A 19,586-nucleotide genomic window follows, 5' to 3' on the forward strand; every position below is an offset into this window, starting at 1 on the left:
TAAGGATAACTAGGATGGGATTTCTAGTTCTCATACTTTGCCAAGAGTTTTTATAGTTAGTTTGTTTCCATTGCCATTTACTATTGTTGTTTCTTATCTTAAAAAACCCAAAAAGATACTTTTTTTCCATAACCAATAATAAACACACCTCCCTTCAATTCCTTGAGAGACGACCCGAGGTTTAAATACTTCGGTTATAAATTTTATTGAGTTTTGTTACTTGTGACAACCAAAACTTTTGTACGAAAGGATTCTCTGTTGGTTTAGAAACTATACTTACAACGGAAATTTATTTGTGAAAATTCTTTACTGGCAGAAAATCAGTTCGTTCAATACACATGTTCATATAGTTGTATATATATAATTTACTATGTATATTTCACTATTAAAGTAGACAATAATAATTGTTATACTTGGTTTTATATATAAATTAAATGTACGTTAAAAAAAGAAAAACATCTCTAATTATGGGGATATATTCCCCTATATATAATACAGACACTACAACAGACGCGGTGGATGCCTGCACCGAACTTCCTGCGGTGTCACAAACCGCAGCAACTTGGGGTGGATTGCTGCGATTCATCTCCAATTTAGCCTTCTGCCACCGAATCGATCTGCTTTTGTGTCGAACCCACTAAACCCGCCGCTAACCCCAAACCATCTACTGATATTATAACCCAATTTCACCCCATGATACCCAAAATAAGGTTCTGATAAACCCGCCAAAGGAGAGTGCAGAGCGCGCGAAACCATTCCCTACTCTACGGTGGCCCAATCTGTGACCGTGGAGTCTCCTGGCTGTCGATCCATCCTTCTCCCTCCTGCCATCGACCCTTTCTAGAATCAGATCTGTAGCTCAGATTCTTCATCGCGCGAACACACAAGGGGCAGAGGCACGAAGCACATCTCCCCGCGCCCATCCTTGTCGACGTTCTCCTCCGGACACCACTAACAGCTGCATTGCACTTCCTATTGCCGATGGATCCATATTCGACTAGCTTCGTGGTTTACAAACCTTGAAGAGGTTAAAGTAAATAAATAAATACCAAATCTTCCTCACAGCAGCCCCAGTCGCGCGTACATTCCCAATCCTCCCATAGTTGAATCCTTATTTTCGCTTTTCACGTGGTCGGTTCTGAGCAGCGTAGTCAGTATTGTTGCGCCCTTGGCTCCCTCACGGTCGTCAGTCAAATCCTCTTCCACACGGTCATCGTACTCGTTGAGGTAACAAGTTCCAGCTCTTTTATGCTAATAGTTATGTTCCTCATATTGGGTCAGTTTTTTATGTTGGGACCTGAGCATTTTTAGTTGAATGGGTGCACTATGTATCAATGCTATTATGAAGAAATCACATTACTTGACATCCGCTGGTCACAAGTGTCAATTATATTAAGTAAAAAAATATTCTCTTGGTTAAAAAAATCTGTAATCGTTACACTTGCTAGGAATATGAACATTGATAACGGTAATGGTGAATCTAATGGAGTAGATGTTGCTCAAGCAAAGAGGGAATATTAACTTTAGGCATATTTTCTTAATTAATTCTGTTAGGATTATTAATGATGGATGTTAACTTTAATCATAGTTTCTTAATTAATTATGTTATGATTATTAATGATGGATGTTAACTTTAATCATAGTACCTTAAGTAAAAATATATGGAATTTAATACACATGTGATAAATAGCAATATCAAAAATGGTAATTAATAATCTAATGCAGTAGATGTGGCTCATGCACATAAAGAATTAGGAAAACTAGTAATTTATTTATGCTCTGTATACTAGGTTTCATTTTTCCAACAGAATATCCTATGGCTTTATTAGTGTCTTTGTCCATTAACAGCTTTCCCTTTGAAATATAATTTGATTCTTCTAATTTACATGTAGTTGGATCATTTGGAAAAAGAGATACTATTTATATAATTAATATATGTACATATATAGAATGGTTTTTACTATCTTGTTACATAGTTAAAATGTGAGTAATGCTATTAGCCTAAGACGCGGTGGTTTCGTTAACAGATTGTAGATGTAGATAATTTTAGCTAATATCCACTGTTTAGTTATGGGAATTTAATACGACATAGAAGGTGAAGGAGAAATAGCGGATATTTGTTGGTTAATTATTCTATTCTTCCATGAGGAATTAATCTTTTTTGGCATGATACATGTGTTTATACTAGAATTGTAAGATGCCCAGGAAAGCTCGCTTCAAGAAAGGCACAAGAGTGGAGCCACCACGTCAGCAGACTCCAGCTGTACCTCCTGTGTCTTCACCATTCGATGATGATGACTGGCTCATCCCTCCGCCCCCCAATAATGGTGGTGTCTCCGTAGCGGCTCTTCTGCAACCCTTTCGTCCACCCAGGAGCGAACCAAGACCTGAGCCACAAGCCGCTAACGGTTCACAAGTGACAGAACCTTGCAATGAAGACATTGACCCGGAGGCGAACGAGGTAGATTCGTTTGATGAACACATTGACAGGATGTTTACTGCTGCTGATGCTGCAAAGTGCAAAGGATGAAAGACTACTGAGTTTTGGGATATTGATCTCATTGGTAACAAGTGTTGAACCATAAAACTTTTTAGTTGATCAGCTAATGATATTGTTATGCTCCTTACATGTTGGGCACATTGAGCACATAAATAACATTTTTTCTTCTTTATTGATAGATTCTGAAGGAATAATCAAGCAAGCTAAAATGAGTGTGAGGGAGGCTATGTTGCGGTCTCTTAATGGTAGCAAGATCATCCTGAGGTTCAATGAGGAACTGCAGGCAGTCGGAGATGGATCTGGCCTGTTGAGTGGCATTATAGGAGTGCTGGGTTCTTATTATAGCAAATTTCCTATCTGTGAAAAGAGTTGGGCAAAGGTGTGGGCAAAGACAGGGTTTATGATGATTGTAAAAAGGTAATGACTTTCAGCATTATTTAATCATATCAAACCTTCAACTTGCAATTACTTACAGCTGGACATTGTCGTCGTAGGAAATGTTCCACTTCCAGGATAGCAGTGGTAGAATCAAGAAAACACTTTTGCAACAAATGGGGAGGTCCTGGAAAGACACAAGGGGGAGGCTGTTTGACTCGTATTACAAACCAACAAAGGTTGAGAAGCACCCCGAGGGAATTCCAAAAGTGCATTGGAAGTGGTTCATTGATTATCGTAATGATCCTGCAACAAAGGTACCCCATTCATTTAATACATATACTTTTTTTAAAAATGAAATCCATTCAAATCAAAAAATGTAATCCATTAATATTTTTATATGATTTGGTATATATAAATAGTTTTTATTCCGATTGAGCTAAATTCGAATCCTGTTGATTAATATACATGATTAATTCACTTTAATATATCAATTATCAGCATAGGTCACAGTCCAGAAGGAATGTTTGACTAAGATCATAATATATACATGCATGATGCTGAGATTGGTGTACACCAACCTTCCTTATTACAACCTTATTTTTTGTAGGTTACCATATAAGACATTTAATTTAATTTGAGTACCCCTATTATTATAATTTATGCTATATGATTGTTATTGGACTATCTCACAGGGACCTACTAAATATTTTTTCCGTTAGTTGTGGTGAGAGTTATGGGTTGCATTTACATATTAGAAATACAATAATATTGTTAACTTCTTATATATAAATAGGGACTGCACTATTGTTCTTATTAAAGCAATACTTAAATTAAGATTGCGTACAGTTTATTCAAATTCCAGACTACTATACTTAATGCCCCATTATTTTGAGTCTCTTGCAACGTAGGATATATGTATAGTATAGCTATATTTATTACTTCGTTGAATTCAAGCTCACTGTTGATTTTAATAGGCGAAGTACAAGCAAAACGCGCTAAATCGAAAGAAGTAACTTTACACGCACAATGGCGGATCTAAAAGCTTGGCTAGGGCTAGGGAAGAAGAGGTAATATAAAGTTGTAATCAAGTATAAGTGGCATTTAGTGTTGATTTATTCATAGATTCAAACAATGTTAGAAGTATTGAAAAAATTTAAAGAAGTGAAATTCATGGCATAAATTGTATTGTCACGGTCACAAAAACAAGGAAGGACAGTTGGTAGGGGAGAAGTATGGATCTTAAAGCACAAAAGATCTTATGGCAGCTATATACATAAAGAAGCTCAGAGGATTGGTGTAAGTACACTTAATCATATATGTTGTAACATGTTGGGTTTAGTTATTAAAATGTCTTGAGTATGCTATTAGCCTAGTGTGATTGTGTAATTTTGTTTATGCCTGCAGGAAAAAATATCTGAGATTGAGCAGCTGGATGAATCTACAAGAATATTGTCAGAAAATGATTTCCTTGCCCAAGCTCTGGGTAAAGAGCACCCGGGTAGAGTGCGTGGGATGGGACATGGGCCGACACCAAGTCAACTCTTCCATCTGAGTTCGCAGCCGCCGGTAGATAGAGCTCAAGTAGAAGAGGCCCAATGGATGCTGTGTGAACTACAAGCGGAGGTGACGACCGAAAAATTGAAGAGGAAAGCAATGGAGGATGAATTAGCAGCAGAGAAAACGAAGAGGCAGGCAATAGAGAGTGTGCTGAGTTATCTGGTCCAACAGCAATGTGGGGAGCTGCCTCCAGACATCGCTGCACGGATGAATTCTTTGGACGGACATGGCGGAAAATAGAAATTAGGATTTATGTGATACTTTGATTTTCAGTATATGTTTTGTTTATGTTAAACATGGGGCATTAATTATTAGCCAAGTACTTTACCTTTTTGGGTGATTATTGAAATACTTTATTGACATTATTAAAATAGACATGTTAGTTTGCTTCGCAGTTAAATATTAATGAGTTTTTTTTTTCATAGTGCAGAATTTTAGAGAAAAAAAAGTATAATATTCTTTAAATAAAAAAGATGGGAAAAAATTTATAAAATATAATAAAAAATAAAAAAATTAAATAAAGATAAGATTCTATAAATAAAAATAAGTTTAAAAAAAAGTCCAGGTTTGTAAAATTAATCAAAATAAAATTAAAAAAAATCTCAGAATAGCGGCGGTTTTAACCCGCCGCGAATAAAGTACATAAGAAACGAAGCAGAAAATAGCGGTCCAGCGAATTGCGGCGGTTATAAACCGCCACTAAGGTGTTCGACGCAAACCCACTGATTTGCGGAAGTTATGCCAGTGATTGCTGGTAACTGCCGCAAAATGTGACTGTGGGGCCTTTATGCGTTGCGGATGTTGTTCCGCTGGCACCCTGTTTAGCGGCGATTTTTAGCAAATAAACCGCCGCCGTTCACCGCTTGTCCTATAGTGAGACCACAAAGTTAATAGCTATGATAATGATGAATGGGAAAGTATGAGGAGCCAATGGAATATTTGTACAATACGTACAATGGAGGTTTAGGGAGTATTAGAGATATAAATATTAGTGTAACCTTTTTTCATTAGCGTAAACCTCTGGGATGAGTGGTATCATGACGTGGTATTAGAGTTCTAAATCCAAAAGATCAAAAGTTCAATCCTTGGTGAACCCCAAAATCAGCTTAAGCTTTTGAGATGAGTGGTTTTATGATATGAGATGTTTATTATCCCTAGTACCCGAATGGTTATTCTGAATATTATGGGAGATGTTCATTTTATAACTCATATAGTCTATTGTACAAATAAGTCATTGGCTCCCTAGCAGCCTAGCAGGACTCATGCTGAATTATAAGTGAAGTTTGTGACTGAAGTACATATCTTCTTGTCGTTGCTCCTTTTATCTTCTTTGGAATAGTGAGATATGCTATTACTGTTTTTTTTTTTTTCTTATACAATGGTAATAGATAATAACAAATGACTATTGCATCCTATCTTCTCATAGATGCTTCTAATTTCTGCTTAATTTATTTGTTTTATTTATGCTTGAATCTATTTCACATAATCTATTTTTATCATATTTTTTTTACCTATAATATAAGTTTACTTGTCAGTTCAGTTGTGCATGGTTATTTCTCGGTCTTTTCTAGCTATAGAATATTATAAATACTATTGGATTTGTTAAAAATTGGAGACTCCTTTCAATGTAAAAAATAATGTAAACATCTTATTGTTGTGTTTTATGTATGATTGAATTGATTATGAAAAAAATTTAAGCTTGAAAATTTTTGAAGAAATTAATATATCCGTAACAGTAGGTCATTAATATAATCTTCTTGTAATATTTTTTTAGGGCGAACATAGTAGGTTATTATTAGTATATTATTAACAAGATATCAAAGTGCCATATATGTCCGTAAACCTAAATCTAAACACGAAGAGAAGTTAATTTATAATTATTATTTCAAATAATTGAAAAGGCATATATAAAAATGTATTATATATAATTACATCATCATATGTTTAACAATTTTTTATCTGCATTCTCCAACTTTATGTGTTTACGTGAGCGCAGAGTCATTCCTTTGAGGCTTGTGGTTATTTTATTTGGGAAGCTAGTTGGGATTATGTTATTATTTAATTTATTATTTTTTAAAAAGTCTTTCTATCAACTCTTAGCTTTGTTTATGTAATCTTTCTGTAACGTGGGCCAGTTATAAGATTCAGAGCTTTTAAAAAAATTTATTATGAATCAATTTTAATTTATTTATTTATTAAAAATTTTAATTTTAAAAATTATTTTATTAAAATTAATTAAATCAAATTTTGATAATTAAAATGGAATTTTTATTTAATTTTATAATAATTAGATAATTTTTATATTTAAATTATAAAATTTAGTAATTGTAAAATAATAACAATTTTATATGATTTATTTTAAATAATTTGAGATCTAGAGTTTAATATTTTTATTTTTATAAATAAAAAAAATTAACTATATTACCTTATATTTTAAATTAGAGTACTTGATTGAAAGTCAATTAATAAATTGATAAATGATAGTATTCTTAAAGTAATTTTAAGGATTTAATTAGGTTTTAAATTAATACCCTATCCCCTAATTTTATTAACATTACCCTTATACCTAGTTGAAACTCTAACCCTAACTAAAACCTAACCCACACACACTACCACCCCCTTTTTCCTTTTCCCTTTCTTGTAAAAACGCGACAAACAACAGCAGAGAAGGAGAGCTGCGAACTAGAATGGAAAGGAAGGTAGGGAGCCGTGCTGCCACCGCACCACGTCCAGCCTGTCCCACCGCCGCTAAGCTGCCGTCGACGCTGTTGCTAAAAGAAAAGAACGATGCGACGCGAGGGGAGAGAGAGAACTCGTGCCATCGTGCTCCTTGGCGCCATCGTCGAGGTCACCACACGTCGCCACCACTGGTGGGAGCCCGAGGACAGACACGATCGAGAAGCAACATCTCGTCGCTGCCGTCGAAGAAATCCCAGCCATGCCATCGCCGACGAACGAGGCAGAGAGAGAGAGAAAGTAGCGTCGCCTCCATCATTAGAGGAAACTTCGGCCGTCCTTTCCACTGGAGCTTGTCGCTAGAAGAGAGGAGGTGACGGTGGTGGAAGTTTCCGCCGCTGCTCACTGAACAATGCTGAAAAACTGTTGCTGCAGCCACCAGAGAACACCCCTGCAGCTGCCCAACCCTTTCCTACTCCAGTTTGCATTCCGACTCTAGTTCGTTTATGCCGGATTTTGTTCTTCTGAGTGTCGAAGCTACTGTCATTGTTTCGTTTTCATGTTTTCCTTTGTTACAGTAAGCATCTCTATTTTGAAACCCTCACCGCTAGTGTATATGTGTTCTGTTATGAGTTTGGTGAAGATTCTGAGGTTTTTGTAACGTAGGGTCAAGTTCCGGTTGTTACATGTCACGTTTGGAGTTGCTATTGTTGCTGCAAAAGTGGAATGTAGCTATGATTGTGGCTGCCGCTGTTGCGGACTGAGAAAAAGGAGTTTTTGACGTGCTATATAGCTTTCGGGTTTTGACTATTCGAGGTAGGAGCTTTTATTAAAACTTTTTTTTATTTTCAAGAATTGTTACAAGTCGATATTGATATGAAAAATATACTTTTATGATTTTGTAAATCTTATGGGTTGGTCTGAGTTGTGTAGGATGGATGAAATTGTTTGCTTGATTGATTTATTAATTGATTTGGTTAATTATAGATTAAGTGTTGTTTTGGATGAAGATAAATTGAGAATTTATGAAAATGAGGGTCTTGTAAACTTTGAATGAACGAGTAATTTTCCTTTGGCTTTAATGGAAAAAGATTTAAAAGGGGGTAATTTTTATTAAAATAAAAAGTGGCTCAAGTTCAAAGGAAACGATTTGATTATTGAAAATGATTTGGCATTTGGAAACGGTCTAATTAACGAAAAGATTTGATATTTGAAAATGGTTTGATTATTGAAAATGATTTGATATTTGGAAATAGTTGAGAAGGGTTTGAAGAACATTTGGATGGGACTCGAGAAGGGTGACAAAGTCTGAGTTTTAGAGGAGATGCTGTCGAAATTTTTATAAAAATTGGAGATTTGATTTGAAGTGTTATTAAAAAAAAAGAAAAGTTATATTATTTAATTTCAAATTATTAAAATAAGAAATGAGGTATGTTTTGGAGCTTTATTTATTAAGAAAAGTGATTATAAATTGAGTTTGATTATGATTTTGAGTATGATTGATTGTGAGTATTATTGAAATGTGATTGGCAAAGACGGTCGTCTTATCCTGCTTGCGTGTTTGAGATTGAAATGTGAGTATGGTTGATGTTGTGAGGGCGGTGATTTTGTCCCGCTCATGGATTTGGCAAGTTGAGGATGAAGGATTCCCTCTCTTGTCATGGTATAGATATGCGAAAGCTAGAAAGGCACTCTCCTTTGTATTATTTTCTCCCATATCTTTCTCTAGTTGTAAGGTAGAAAGGCATACTCCTTAAAAGTGGAAAGACACTCTCCTTTGTAATTCCTCTAGGAGAAGGTGGAAAGGCACACTCCATCGATATAGAAAGGCACTCTCCTTCATTTGTGTTCCTCCTAGGGATGCACAACCTAGAAACAATGTCCGGGTTAGCTACCAGATGTGTTGGGTTCTAACAGTTTAACCACCACATGAGCTCAAAGCCAGTAGGACAAGCATGCATCATACTGCATTTGTTTGCTTTGTCTAGGCATGCTTAAGTGTTTTGGTTTGCCTATCTAATGATTTCTGTTTAACTGTTAATTGATGTACTTGCTACAATTACTCTCTGATTGTGTTTGCCTTGCATTGTTTGTGTCTGTGATTGATTCTATTTTGGGATTGAATTTTGATAGTGATTTGTTTTGAATTGGGCCGGAGGCTGAGTTCATTTGATTTGGGTCGGAGGCTAAGTTGATTTAATTTGGGACGGAGGCCAGGTTGATTTGCTTTGGGCCAGAGGCTATAATTGGTTGGATTAATGGTAAGTTTTATTTAAATGATTTCTTAGTAAGCCGTGAAATGTATGGAATGTTATTTTGCGTAAACTTTTTATAAGAAAAATATGAGTTTTAGATTTGGATAATGAACTGACTATCACTGCGACTAAAAAATAGTTTTATTTAAAATGTCTTCTTATGACAATTCTTAAAAACCCTCGACTAAAAACCAGTGAGGACAATGTTCTCACCCCCTATAAACTTCTCTTTTCAGGACAGACGAGGAAGCTGATGAAGTTTTTGCTAAGTCCTTAGCTGTACTGTTTCTGTTTGTATATATTAGTCATAGTTTTTCCCTCGCCTTTGTCATTATAATTTTGTAAGAGGGATATAAGTTGTATGATTTGTATGTATATAATATGTATAAGTTACTTGTGTAAGAATTTTTGTATATATTTATATGCATGTTGGTAAAAATTTAAAAGTATTTTTGGTTTTTTAAAGAAAATAGCGATACAGTTTCGAGTCAAAGACTCCGATTTTATTATTAAGAATTTTTGTTGCTAAGCGTCTGTCTCTTAATATATGCTACATATGCCTTTATGGACTTCGTCCATGGTGAGCTTAGCGTTGGCCTTGCTTAGGCATTTTAAGAGGGGTTGCAAAATACATCTTCTGTATAGGTTGGCTCTAATCATAGTGAAAAAGCTAGATTGTCTTTTGAATTTCTTATGATCTTTGATGCCTTCTGATATTGTTCCAGTTTGTAGGTATTGAATGAATGGCTCTCGTCAATCTGCTTCCTGTGTAATACTCAAAACATATGTTAGTGTAACATTGGACACGTCCAGTGTTAGTTGCAATAATCTCGGCATATGAGTTTGACTCCTTGTAATTGCTACCTTTGACAAAATATCAACTCGGTAGTTTTGTTTCCGAGATATATGAGATATTTCAAATTTTGAAAAATAAGAGATAAGGTTGTTGATAATAGATAATATTATTCTAACATTGTATCCCTTACTTGGAAGTTATTGGTTAACTATTGTACTACTAAGAGTGAATCACATTTGACATCTATGGGTATTATTCCGAGGTTTTGAGCTAGTCTGAGTCCGGCTATAAGTGCTTCGTACTCTACTTGGTTATTGCTGGAATGGAAAGTGGATTATAGAGATTGTTCTATATCTGTTCCTTGGCTGTCGTCGAGCAATATTCTGGCTCAAAAACCCTGCATGTTTGAGGCTTCATCAATGTATAGTATCCATGTCTTGTTGCTCTGGGTTGGTTCGAGGGTTAGTTCTGCTATGAAGTCAGCCAAGGCTTGGACTTGATGGCCCCTTATTCTTGATGTTGTATGTCATATTCTGAGAGTTTAATGGACCATTTTATTAATCTTCCAGCGAGCACTAGTTTTGTCAAAATTTCCTTAAGGAGTGTTCCGTCCTTACTATAATAGTGTCACTTTGGAAATATTGTCTCATGCGCCTGGATGTGGTAATTAATGCTAATGCCAACTTATCCAATTTGGGATATCGGAGCTCGACATTCTGGAGAGATTTACTAATGAAATACACTGGCTACTATTTTTTACCTATTTTTGCTACCAAGACAGAGCTAATAGCATAATCGACAATAGACAAGTATAAATATAAAGGTTTACCATGCTCTCGTTTTTGGGGTATTGGGGTGAGGATAGTATGACTTTGAGCTCAGTAAACACCTATTCACAAGCTTTTGTCCATGTGAACTCCTTCTGTTTTCACAATGTTTTAAAGAAATGATGTGGTCGATTGGCGATCCGAGGTAAGAAACGTGACAGCGTTGCTAGCCGACCAGTGAGCTGTTGGACTTCTTTGACTGACTGAGGACTCCTCATTTCTAATATTGCTTGGCATTTTTCTAGGTTGGCTTCCATACCTGGGCATGTTAACATGAAACCTAAGAACTTTTCTCCATGCACTCTAAAGGCACATTTCTTTGGGTTCAGCTTCTTGTTATATAGTATCAGTTGCTAGAATATTTTCTTGAGGTCGCTTGTATGACTAACCTCAGACTTGGTCTTCGCTACCATATCGTCTACATATACCTCTATATTTTGTCCGATCTAATTGGCGAAGATCTTATCCATGAGCCTTTGATACGTAGTACCTGCATTTTTAATCCCAAAGGGCACGACCTTATAACAAAAGTTACCATAGTTATTAATAAAAGCAGTCTTATCCCAGTCAACCGAATACATGAGTATTTGGTTATAACCAGAATAAGCATCTATCAAACTTAAAGATTGAAATCCAGATGAAATATTAACTAATTTATCAATATAGGATAAAAGATATGCATATTTTGAGCAGGCTTTGTTAAGGCCAGCGAAGTCCACACACATTCTCCAACTCCCCTTATGTTTTTAGTGTAAGACCCAAAACTTTTGAAAATTTTATTATGAGTCAATTTTAATTTATTTATTTATTCGTTAAAGACAATAATTTCAAAAATTATTTTATTAAATATAATTAAATCAAGTTTTGAAAATTTGAGTTTGAATTAAATTAGAATTTTTATCTAATTTTATAATAATTGGAGATTTTTCATATTCAATATTTAAAATTTTTGTAAAGAAAACTAATGTGAATTTTATATGATTCAATTTGAATTTTGAGAGATTGAATCTAAATTTTATGAATAAAATAAAATTAAGTAGAGTATTTCCAATTTAAAATTAGAGTACTTGTTTGAAAAATTTATTGGCAAATTGATAAATAAAATGGTATCCTGAACGTAATTTTAAGGATAAAATTAAGTTTTAAATTACTACACTATCCCCTAATTTTATTAAAAATTATCAAACTACCCTTATCCTTCATTCCCAAAACAAACCCTAATTGACACACACTAATCCTAACCCTAATAAACCCACTCCAGCTGCCACCCCATCACCCTCTCTCATGCAAAAACACATCCACAGAGAGAGAGAGAGAGAGAGAGAGAGAGAGCTGCACTACGAGGGAGAAGAAGAAGAAGAAGGAGGAGGAGGAAGAGGAGGACGAGGAGGAGGAGGAGGAGGAGGAGGAGGAGGAGGAGGAGGAAGAGGAAGGAGATGACGCCGGCGGGGCTCGGAGCTGCCGTGGCCATCGTGCACAAAGAGAGAGAGAGAGAGAGAGACCACGCAAGAGAGATGGAGACGCTGAGGAAGGAGACATTCCACATCACCACATCTTACCACCGTCGTCGAGCTTCCATTGCCATTCGCCATTACTGATGAAGAGCCCGAGGAGAGATAGAATCACGCCAAAGAAGGAGGTTTTGGAAGGGACCACAATGGAGAAAAAGGACCAAGTTGTCACCATCGCTGGAGCCACGGTCGCCACCGCTGCTGTCAAGGGCCGTCGCAGTCAAAATGCTACTGTCGACACTACTAATAGAGCTCGTTGGAACTACTTGGGGTTGCCGCTGCTTCTTGTGGTTCTGTTCTGACTGCGTCGCCGTGATTCTAGTCACCAGTATGGTACTGTTGTCGTCAGAACCATCGCCAGAGCTTCTGCTACTCTGTTCCATCGTTCCTCCTTAGTTACAGTAAATATGCTTGTTCCGAAAACCTTACGGTTAGTGCTTTGTTATAAATTATTGAGGATTTTGCGATGTTAATGTCTTAGGGTTGAGTTACCGTAGTTTCATGATGCGTTTGTGGCTGTCGTTGCTGCGGGGAGTCCTCGAAACTGCTAGAACTGCAACCATAAGCCGTGTTCGATGATATTGTTGTTTCTGCTGCGAAATAAGAATAAAAGAGAGTTTGTCGCATAGTTGAGTGGCGATTGAAGTAGGGGCTTTTCTTAAAATTCACTTTTATTTCAAGGAATTGTCATAATCGATATCAGTGTGAAAAATATATTTTTGTGAAAGTGTGAGTCTTATGGATCAGATTGGATTGTTTTGGAGAAATGGAATGAAATTGATAATGTATTAAAAAGGGATTGAAATTCTCTAATAACAAAATTAATTAGTAACAATGCTTGAAGCCTGGTGCACGAAATTGTGATCTCAGGCAACGGCGCCAAAAACTCTATACGCACGTCTTAATAAATCATTTTTCATTCACAACTTCGATACAACTAACCAGCAAGTGCACTGGGTCGTCCAAGTAATAAAACCTTACGTGAGTAAGGGTCGATCCCACGGAGATTGTTGGTATGAAGCAAGCTATGGTCATCTTGTAAATCTCAGTCAGGCGGATATCAAATAGTTATGGAGTTTTCGAAAATAAATAATAGATAGACAGAAAATAAAGATAGAAATACTTATGTATATCATTGGTGAGAATTTCAGATAGGCGTATATAGATGCTTTCGTCCCTCTGAACTTCTGCATTCCTGCTGTCTTCATCCAATCAGTCTTACTCCTTTCCATGGCTGGCTTTATGTAAGGACATCACCATTGTCAATGGCTACTTTTCATCCTCTCTGTGAAAATGGTCCGATGCGCTGTCACTGCATGGCTAATCATCTGGAGGCATCACCGTGGTCAATGGCTGCATCCCATCCTCTTGTGAAAATGGTCCAAATACTCTGTCACGGCATGACTAATCATCTGAGGTTCTCGATCATACTGGAATAGGATTCACCCTCCTTTTGCGTCTGTCACTATGCCCAGCACTCGCGAGTTTGAAGTTCGCCACAGTCATTCAATCCTAGAATCCTACTCGGAATACCACAGACAAGGTTTAGACTTTCCAGATTCTCATGAATGCCGCCATCAATCTAGCTTATACCACGAAGATTCTGATTAAGAGATCCAAGAGATAATCATCCAATCTAAGGTGGAACGGAAGTGGTTGTCAGGAACGCGTTCGTGGGGGAATGATGATGATTGTCACGTTCATCACATTCATGTTGAAGTGCGAATGAATATCTTAGAAGCGGAATAAGTTGAATTGAATAGAAAAACAGTAGTACTTTGCATTAATTCATGAGGAACAGCAGAGCTCCACACCTTAATCTATGGAGTGTAGAAACTCTACCGTTAAAAATACATAAGTGAAAGGTTCAGGCATGGCCGAGAGGCCAGCCCCCTAAACATGATCAATAGTCTCTTAAGATGAACAATAGATTAAAACTGAGACCAAAGATCCCTAATACAATAGTAAAAAGTCCTATTTATACTAAACTAGCTACTAGGGTTTACAGAAGTAAGTAATTGATGCATAAATCCACTTCTGGGGCCCACTTGGTGTGTGCTTGGGCTGAGCTTGAATGTTACACGTTCAGAGGCTCTTTCTGGAGTTGAACGCCAGGTTGTAACGTGTTTCTGGCATTCAACTCTGGTTCGTGACGTGTTTCTGGCGTTTAACTCCAGACTGCAGCGTAGAACTGGCGTTCAACGCCCTTTTGCATCATCTAAACTCGACCAAAGTATGGACTATTATATATTGCTGGAAAGCCCTGGATGTCTACTTTCCAACGCAATTAGAAGCGCTCCATTTTGAGTTTTGTAGCTCCAGAAAATCCACTTTGAGTGCAGGGAGGTCAGAATCCAACAGCATCAGCAGTCCTTCTTCAACCTCTGAATCTGATTTTTGCTCAAGTCCCTCAATTTTAGCCAAAAAATACCTGAAATCACAGAAAAACACACAAACTCGTAGTAAAGTCCAGAAATGTGAATTTAACATAAAAACTAATGAAAACATCCCTAAAAGTAACTAGATCCTACTAAAAACATACTAAAAATAATGCCAAAAAGCGTATAAATTATCCGCTCATCAAAGCCTCTTCGGGGGTGGATTAGGACTTGAACAATTTGTTTGTTGCCCTACTGTGTGAAAATTTAATAACTTAAAGATAATTAAAGATAACAAGCCAAGAATATTCATGTTGAGAATGGTTGGGTGTTTGAAATGGTTGAGAAGAGTTTGAGAGTGATTTGGTTTAGATGAAACTCTTGAAGGATGGAAATATTCGAATTTTAGGGGAGGTTCTGCCAAAATTTTTATAAGACTTGAATGAAATCGAATAATGAAGATAATGAGAATTATTGTGTTTTTATAAAGACTAGAGATTTTGTCTTGGAGATTAATTCGATGTTCTAATTAAAGAATTATGTCTTGGAAGAGTCTTAATCTTAAAATAGAGTTGATATATCTTATCTCTGGATGTTTAGTCCTTAGACCTTTGGCAGGGAGGCTGGCCATTCGGCCATGCCTAGACCTTTTTCACTTATGTATTTTCTACGGTGGAGTTTCTACACCCCATAGATTAAGGTGTGGAGCTCTGCTGTTCTTCATGAATTAATGTAATTACTACTGTTTTCTATTCAATTCACGCCTACTTCTTCTCCAAGATATACTCTCATACTTAATTCAGTTAAGTCAGAATGAAGGGGTGACCTGTGACAATCACCCAATCTTCGTTACTCGCTTAGCCAAGATCCGCGTGCCTGAACAACCACAAAGCGGTCTACATGATGTTCAACGTAGTCATTGGGCGACAGCCGGAGTATATTCTCTTGGATATCTAATACACGGACCGAGTCCATGAGATTAGTATCTTCGTGGTATAGGCTAGAATTATTGGCAGCCATTCCTGGGATCCGGAAAGTCTAAACCTTGTCTGTGGTATTCCGAGTAGGATCCGGGAAGGAATGACTGTGAGGAGCTTCAAACCTGCGAATGTTGGGCGCAAGTGATAGTGTGCAAAAGGATCAATGGATTCTATTTCGACGCTAGCGGGAACCGACAGATGATTAGCCATGCGGTAGCTGTACCTGGTATTTTTCATCCGAGACGAGAAATCTGACAGTTAATTAGCCGTGCAGAAACTGTAGAGGACCATTTTCACTGAGAGGATCTTACAGCTTACCATGGAAGGAAGTAACGCATGGTTGGAAGAAGGAAATAGAAAAGCAGAGGTTCAGATGTAACAAAGCATCTCCAGACGCTTATCTGAAATTCCCACCAATGAATTACATAAGTAACTTTATTTTATTATATGTTTTATTTATATTTTAATTATCAAAACCTCATAACTAATTGAATCTGCCTGACTGAGATTTACAAGATGACCATAGCTTGCTTCAAGCCGACGATCTCCGTCGGATCGACCCTTACTCACGTAAGGTATTACTTGGACGACCCAGTGCACTTGCTGGTTAGTTGTGCGGAGTTGTGAAAAGTGTGAATCACGATTTTTGTGCACCAGTAAGCGTGTGCTTTAGTATTATTTTTACCTGGACCAGAGGGTAGCTTGGTTCTATCTTTTGCAAAGTCGTCGTTAGGATTACAAGAGCTTAGAGTTTTGTTGGAAGTGAACCATGGGAAGGGAGGCTTCTAGCAGTGGTAGCCGAAGATTTCGGACTTTTGGTGACGAACGACCAGAGTGTACATGCCAGAAGGATTACCAAACATGATTAGAAGTCTTGACGGTTGTCGGTATGGGTGATGGGTGCAGTTCAGCACCTATGACAATGGAAGTACCGACTAACACCTTTACGATTTTTAACTATGATTTTTGCAGTTTTAAGGTTTAGAATGACTTTCAAATCTGATTTGGAGCTTTGGTTTAAATGATTTGCTTTTGAAACTAGGGTTGGAAATTTTGACCAAATGATACGGTTTAAAAGGGAAAAGGGGTTCTATGATTTTGTTAACTTGTGACTTTGGGTTTGTAATTTCACTTATAGAAAGGGATTCAAATGGAAAGGGTTTTGATTTAAGAGTTTCAATGAATTTAGGAAAATCATGCTTTAAAATGATTGATTTACAAACAAATGATTTTTGACTCTTTTGAAAAAGTTTTAACAATGAGCTCATTTATATGGAACTTGTTTTAAAGGTTTTGAAAAGTATTACAAAATTGGTAATTGGTTTAAAAGAAAGAATTTTCAGATTCCTAATGACGATAATTAGAGTGACGCAGTGGAAGGCGAGAGAGAACATCGACACGGTGGGATGATAGTGAACGAGATGCTTTGGCAACTTCTTGGGTTGGTAACGTTGAAAGTAGGACGCTTCCTGGAGAATATATATATATATTACATCGTGTGATTTAGATTTTCAAAGGTGAAAATCTTTTTAGGAGGGAAGAATGTAAGAATCGCAATTAATCAACCGGTTAATTAAAGTGATTATATTGCCCCAGATTAGATTCCAAAAAGTTAGGATGAGAATTTGGGGATTTAAATATGATTTTTGAACTTAGTAGGTTTTTCTGAGTCAGGAAATGTGTTTTCTATGAAAAATCGTAAAAAACCACGAACCGGTAGTTGAACCGGTAGTTGAACCGGTTCAAGCCTGCCCGATGCTGTGCGAGAAAAAGTAAAAACAGTTAAAAATCTTAGAAAAATATTAGAAATAAAAAACCAGGGGTTAATTTTGAAGGTTTGGCCCGAAGTTAGGCCAAACGGACAAAAAACGCTAACGGATTGAACCAGGCCCAAGTTGGGCCCAAACCGAACATATATAAAGGTTCATTTAATGAACCCTAACCTCACAAACACACACAAAATCAGAAATTGAAAGAGGAAGAGGAGAAGAGATTGAACACTATTCACCTCAATCTTTCCAAGCTCATACCTTAAGTTACGGTGCTCTGATTTGCGTGCCGTCAGTGGCTATGCGTTTCTTGCGAAGAGCTCTACAAAATAAGAAACTGGTAAAGAAAATTCGAAATATTCTCAGTTCCTTTCTTGAAAATTTCGGGTACCTAGGGCTTGTGATTAAGTGAGTTTTTGTGATTCTTGGTGTTTAAGTTCACTCTATCCTTGCTTAGCTTTGGGTTTTGACATCCAAATCTGTTGTGAAAGGTAAGAGGCTTTGATCTCTTGTGAACTTTTGATTTATGATGAGTCCTAGGTTGATTTTTGGTGATTCATATGTATATAGCTTGTTTATTGTGAGTTTGGAGCTTGTTGGTGCTTGTTCGAGCTACATTGGTGGTTGGATTTTGGTTGAAAGCTCAATTGAAGCATAAAGGAAATCGGCCAAGGTATGGTTTCGATTTTCTGTATGTAGTATATAATATTCGTGGACACTTAGGCTAGTAACCCATAGGATAGGATTGGATTTGAATGGTTAATGAGTTGTTGGATGTATTGTATGATGATGTTTGATGAAATGATGATTTTTGAGTTGATATTTATGATTAATAGTGATATGATTAGGATGAATGACTTGTGAAGTTGAGTAGTGGATTATATTGATTAATGTGATATTGGTGTTGATCGATTGGTAATGTAGTTGGAAAATTGTTAATGAAGTTTGATATATGAGATATATTGATGTTGATGTGTGGATGACGAAAGGTGAAGGAAAAATGTGGTAATTTTGGGGTAGTATGACATAGAGGTTTGAGTTTGATGAAAAGTGGAGTTTGGAATGGTTTGGTTTGGTTTTGGTTATGTTTTATAAAGGAATTGCGGAAATTGTGATTTTGGAAAAAAGTTGAATTTTGGTGAAAATTTTCCAATCATAACTTTTGCCTCGATTTCCAAAATTGGTTGAAATTTGCTTAGAATTAAAGATCTTTGAAAACTATTTAAATTGATATAAAGTTTGCAAAATTTGGAATTATGTGGAGGAAGTTATGATCATTCAAAGTTGGAATTGAAAATTTGAAAATTCTGCAAAGTTACAGAATTCTGAGTTTTCTGGTATGTGCGCACGCACAGCCTTGTGCGCACGCACACTCTCCGAAAATTATGACGTGTGCGTACGCACAAACCTGTGCGTACGCACAAACCTGTGCGTATGCACAAACCTGTGCGTCCACACACGCAGTGGCAGGCACTCTGCTTGCAGTGCTGGCACAGCTTGTGCACGCCCACATCAATGGGAAATTGCAACCTGTTCGTACGCACAGACCTGTGCGCACGCACATGTTGGGGAGGTCGGTCTGTTGGGGGTGGTGGCACAGGTTGTGCGAGTTAATAGACCATTTTGAGTTTTGACACCTGTGTGTACGCACACCCCTGTGCGTGTGCGTACGCACACTTTAAAAAAATTTCCTAGGCGTGCGCACCTACACCCCTGTGCGGATGGACACGCACTGTTTCTCAAATTTTGCTTTCTTTTCAACTATTTCACCTTCCCGACAAGGTTGTAAGCTTCCATAACACCTTTTTGAGACTTTTGGGCATATTTTTGGGTGCTCAAATATGGGAAATAAGCTAACGGTTTTAGATAATATTATTTGGAAAAACTAGAGAACGAAGGCCTAGGTTTCTGGTGTGCTGAGAATGGGTTAGGTGGAGATTAAATAAGAATTGGTATATG

General features: G+C 36.9%; 1 protein-coding gene across 1 annotated transcript; it reads left to right on the forward strand.

Annotated features, from left to right (window-relative positions):
* The first annotated feature begins 2,708 nt into the window (after window positions 1-2,708).
* Window positions 2,709-4,675, forward strand: LOC140176121 (uncharacterized). The gene is made up of 3 exons (XM_072206003.1): window positions 2,709-2,909; window positions 2,995-3,192; window positions 4,283-4,675. The coding sequence occupies exons 1-3, from the start codon at window positions 2,709-2,711 to the stop codon at window positions 4,673-4,675; spliced, it is 792 nt and encodes a 263-aa protein (XP_072062104.1).
* The last annotated feature ends 14,911 nt before the right edge of the window (window positions 4,676-19,586 follow it).

The sequence above is a fragment of the Arachis hypogaea genome, chromosome 11 (assembly GCF_003086295.3).
Source record: "Arachis hypogaea cultivar Tifrunner chromosome 11, arahy.Tifrunner.gnm2.J5K5, whole genome shotgun sequence".
NCBI lineage: Eukaryota > Viridiplantae > Streptophyta > Magnoliopsida > Fabales > Fabaceae > Arachis > Arachis hypogaea.

Excerpts from the sequence above, each read along its gene's own strand:
- LOC140176121 (XM_072206003.1), top strand. The coding sequence starts at position 2,709 with ATGAGTGTGAGGGAGGCTATGTTGCGGTCTCTTAATGGTAGCAAGATC. Across the intron at positions 2,910-2,994 it reads AGACAGGGTTTATGATGATT|GAAATGTTCCACTTCCAGGA; the intron begins GTAAAAAGGTAA and ends TTGTCGTCGTAG. Across the intron at positions 3,193-4,282 it reads GTAATGATCCTGCAACAAAG|GAAAAAATATCTGAGATTGA; the intron begins GTACCCCATTCA and ends TTATGCCTGCAG.